At 48.4% G+C, this 2,588-nt stretch overlaps 1 protein-coding gene across 6 annotated transcripts in view; it reads left to right on the top strand.

The window, feature by feature from the left end:
* GRIK2 (glutamate ionotropic receptor kainate type subunit 2) overlaps positions 1-2,588 on the top strand; it is a 562,276-nt gene that overhangs the window by 4,415 nt on the left and 555,273 nt on the right. For 3 of the 6 annotated variants that reach the window (XM_015572743.1, XM_015572744.1, XM_015572745.1), the window contains exon 1: positions 433-1,078. In XM_015572743.1, coding sequence (XP_015428229.1) covers positions 964-1,078 — 115 coding nt within the window. In that variant the 5' untranslated portion in view covers positions 433-963. Of the gene's footprint in view, positions 1-432; positions 1,079-2,588 lie in introns of those variants that run through there. The other 3 variants (XM_006777220.2, XM_006777222.2, XM_015572742.1) reach the window with 3 other exon arrangements.

Here is a 2,588-nt window from a genome sequence, read left to right as displayed (position 1 = left end):
CCCCCCCCCCCCCCCCCCCCAAAGGCCACTTGAAGAATCCTATTTTTATTCCTGGGTAGTAATCAAGGAATGTCCCACTCAAGTTTTAAATGATTATCTTCACTTCTCCAACTGCACTCCAATCTCTGTTCATTCCTGGACAAAATTTTAAAAGTGTAACTAAGACCCTCTTTTTAACCTAAACACAAATTACATTTGCAATAAATTCCTTTGTCTGACATCACTTCCTTTTTTACAACTCCTAGGCAAAGTGACTTTGGCTTAGCTTGTCCTGTCGTTTATTACAATTCATCAATTGATTGTAAGAAGTCCGCGTGCATATACTAGTCACTCTCTTGGCAAAGAGTCTTAGTGAAAAGAAAAACACTTTCCCCACGTAAATAAATCCGACTTCATTCTTGTAACTGAAGGCAGCTGATCACATCGGTTGCATAATAGATATTGGGAAGCTCACTGGCAGGGAGCCTTAAGAGGCAAGCAGCTATCTCAATTTTTCTCACTTAATCTTGGCTTCACGTCAGAGGCTGTGCAGCAGTGCAGTAGAATAGGGCCTGGCAAAATCTTTGAGAGCAAAGCGCCTTTTGTGCCGGGGACTGTAGCTCGCTACCGACGCCTCTGCCGTTTCCAAGGCTGGATTTCCTATTGATTTTTCTCCTCCTTTGCTTCTCCAGGCTCGCGCAGCCGGACATTGTGGGTGTGCGTGCTGGATTTCTCTCGGATGCTCCCGGACTAACATGGATGTCCCACCATCCCTTGCAGTGGAAGGTTGCTTCTTGGCGCAGTGAGTGAAGAACATGCAGCGATTGCTAATGGGTTTGGGAAGCGGAGACTCCTTCCTCTCTCTGTGACCATGCCTTGATCGTGCCTGCGGCCACCACTCGACACAGCCTCATTCCTACCCGAACCGGGAGCCTAACGCTAGATCCGGGAAGTGGGTGCCCCGCGTGTGGACACAGAAACACCATGAAGATTATTTCTCCGATCCTAAGTAATCCAGTCTTCAGGCGCACCATTAAACTCCTGCTCTGCTTACTGTGGATTGGATATTCTCAAGGAACTACACATGTATTAAGATTTGGTAAGATTCCCCATCTCTCTCCAGCTCTGGGTGTCTGGCTCCGAGGCAGCGGATGTAAACAGAGGGTTCGCACCGCCCAGCGGGTGGGCTCCATTCATCCCAACCTGTTCCACTGGTAGCCTCCGGGTTTTAAAGAAACCCCTAGGGCCCTTTATTTCATCCCCCCCCCTTCCCCTTTTCTTAAAAATAAATAAATAAATAAAAGCAGCTGGAGGTTGAAGTGAGTGTCTGTGTTTGGTAGTGGTCGCGGTCGCTGCCTGACCTCCCCGCGCGCTGGGGGCGCAGCACCGCGGAGCCCACCTGTCTCCGCGGGAGCCTTCCGGGCTGGGCGGGCTGTGAGGTCCGCAGGAACCCGCGCGCCAGGCTACGCACCTCTCAGCTTGCGGGGCTGATGAGTTAATACTTGCTAACTCTTAACTCCGGCGAGTTGTGGTCCCAGCGCTTCTTCCTGGGACCCGGACAGGTCCCTAAGTGAAAGGCAGACTAGCCCCTTTGCATTCTTTTGTCATCAGAGAGATTTTTCGGTTAATTTCACCACTAGCCCAATCCCTGGTGCCTTTAGAGGGGCGCGCAGCTCTTAAAAATATCGTTGTAAGGTTAAAGGCTCTACTTAGCTAGAGTGAAGTTGCGTCCGAAGAATAGGGTTTTGTTTGTTGTTAACTTGTGAGTCCTTCTCTCCTCGGGAAGCTGTCTCTCTGCTTGTCCTGGACTAGTAAATGATGAACAGTGATGATTGGGGCGGAGGGTAGTTGTGGATGGGAGTCTAAATCTTTATTTCCCTGTGGCATGATAAAAGAGCCCAGGTAGCAAGCAGTTACATATTCGGGGAATCCATTGCTTTCCTGGGGAGTTGGGGTTTCCTGAGAGCACAAGGGAACATCTAAATGTGAGACTGAAGTGGGAACACCGGTCAGAAGGTCTGCTTGGAGGAAATGAAGCCGGGTCAAAGCTCAGGTGCTCCTGATGGCCAGTGGAGTTTTAGTGGGAGCAGAACTAGTCAGGGAAAGTTCCCTTCAGTAGAGAGAGAGGAGAATGCCAGCCCCGTAAATGCTTTCACTGTGGGCGCCTCCTTTGACAGTTCAAGTGGATTTAGACCAAAGAGTGCAGGAAACCATAAAATCCTGAGCCTGTGCCTTTGAGATAAAAGCAGATACATTCAGTCACTCAGTCAAATTTAAATCGGAGTGATTGCCTGCATCTCCTGTTATGTCAACAGCTTCTTCTCTTTCCTCTCTCTCCCCATGTGCCTTTTCTATGATGATAAAATTTATCATCTCTGTCAGGCTTTGTGGAACCAGGGTAGGAATGCTTTTCTCAAAAAAAGGGAGCCCTACTTTCCTCTTCTCCCACCCAACACAAAGACCTGGAGTCCAGAAGGCTGGTAATGACTAAAAAACAAAACAAAACAAAAAAAGACAATGGGTTATAACTGGATTCTTACTGTAGTAGTTTTCCTTCTTTTTTCATGCCTTTAGATGGTACTTGAGCATGTTGCTGTTAGCAACAAGCG

This window comes from Myotis davidii, unplaced genomic scaffold, assembly GCF_000327345.1.
Source record: "Myotis davidii unplaced genomic scaffold, ASM32734v1 scaffold68, whole genome shotgun sequence".
In the NCBI taxonomy this organism is placed as follows: Eukaryota; Metazoa; Chordata; class Mammalia; order Chiroptera; family Vespertilionidae; genus Myotis; species Myotis davidii.
This window is presented reverse-complemented; position numbering and strand designations above follow the sequence as displayed.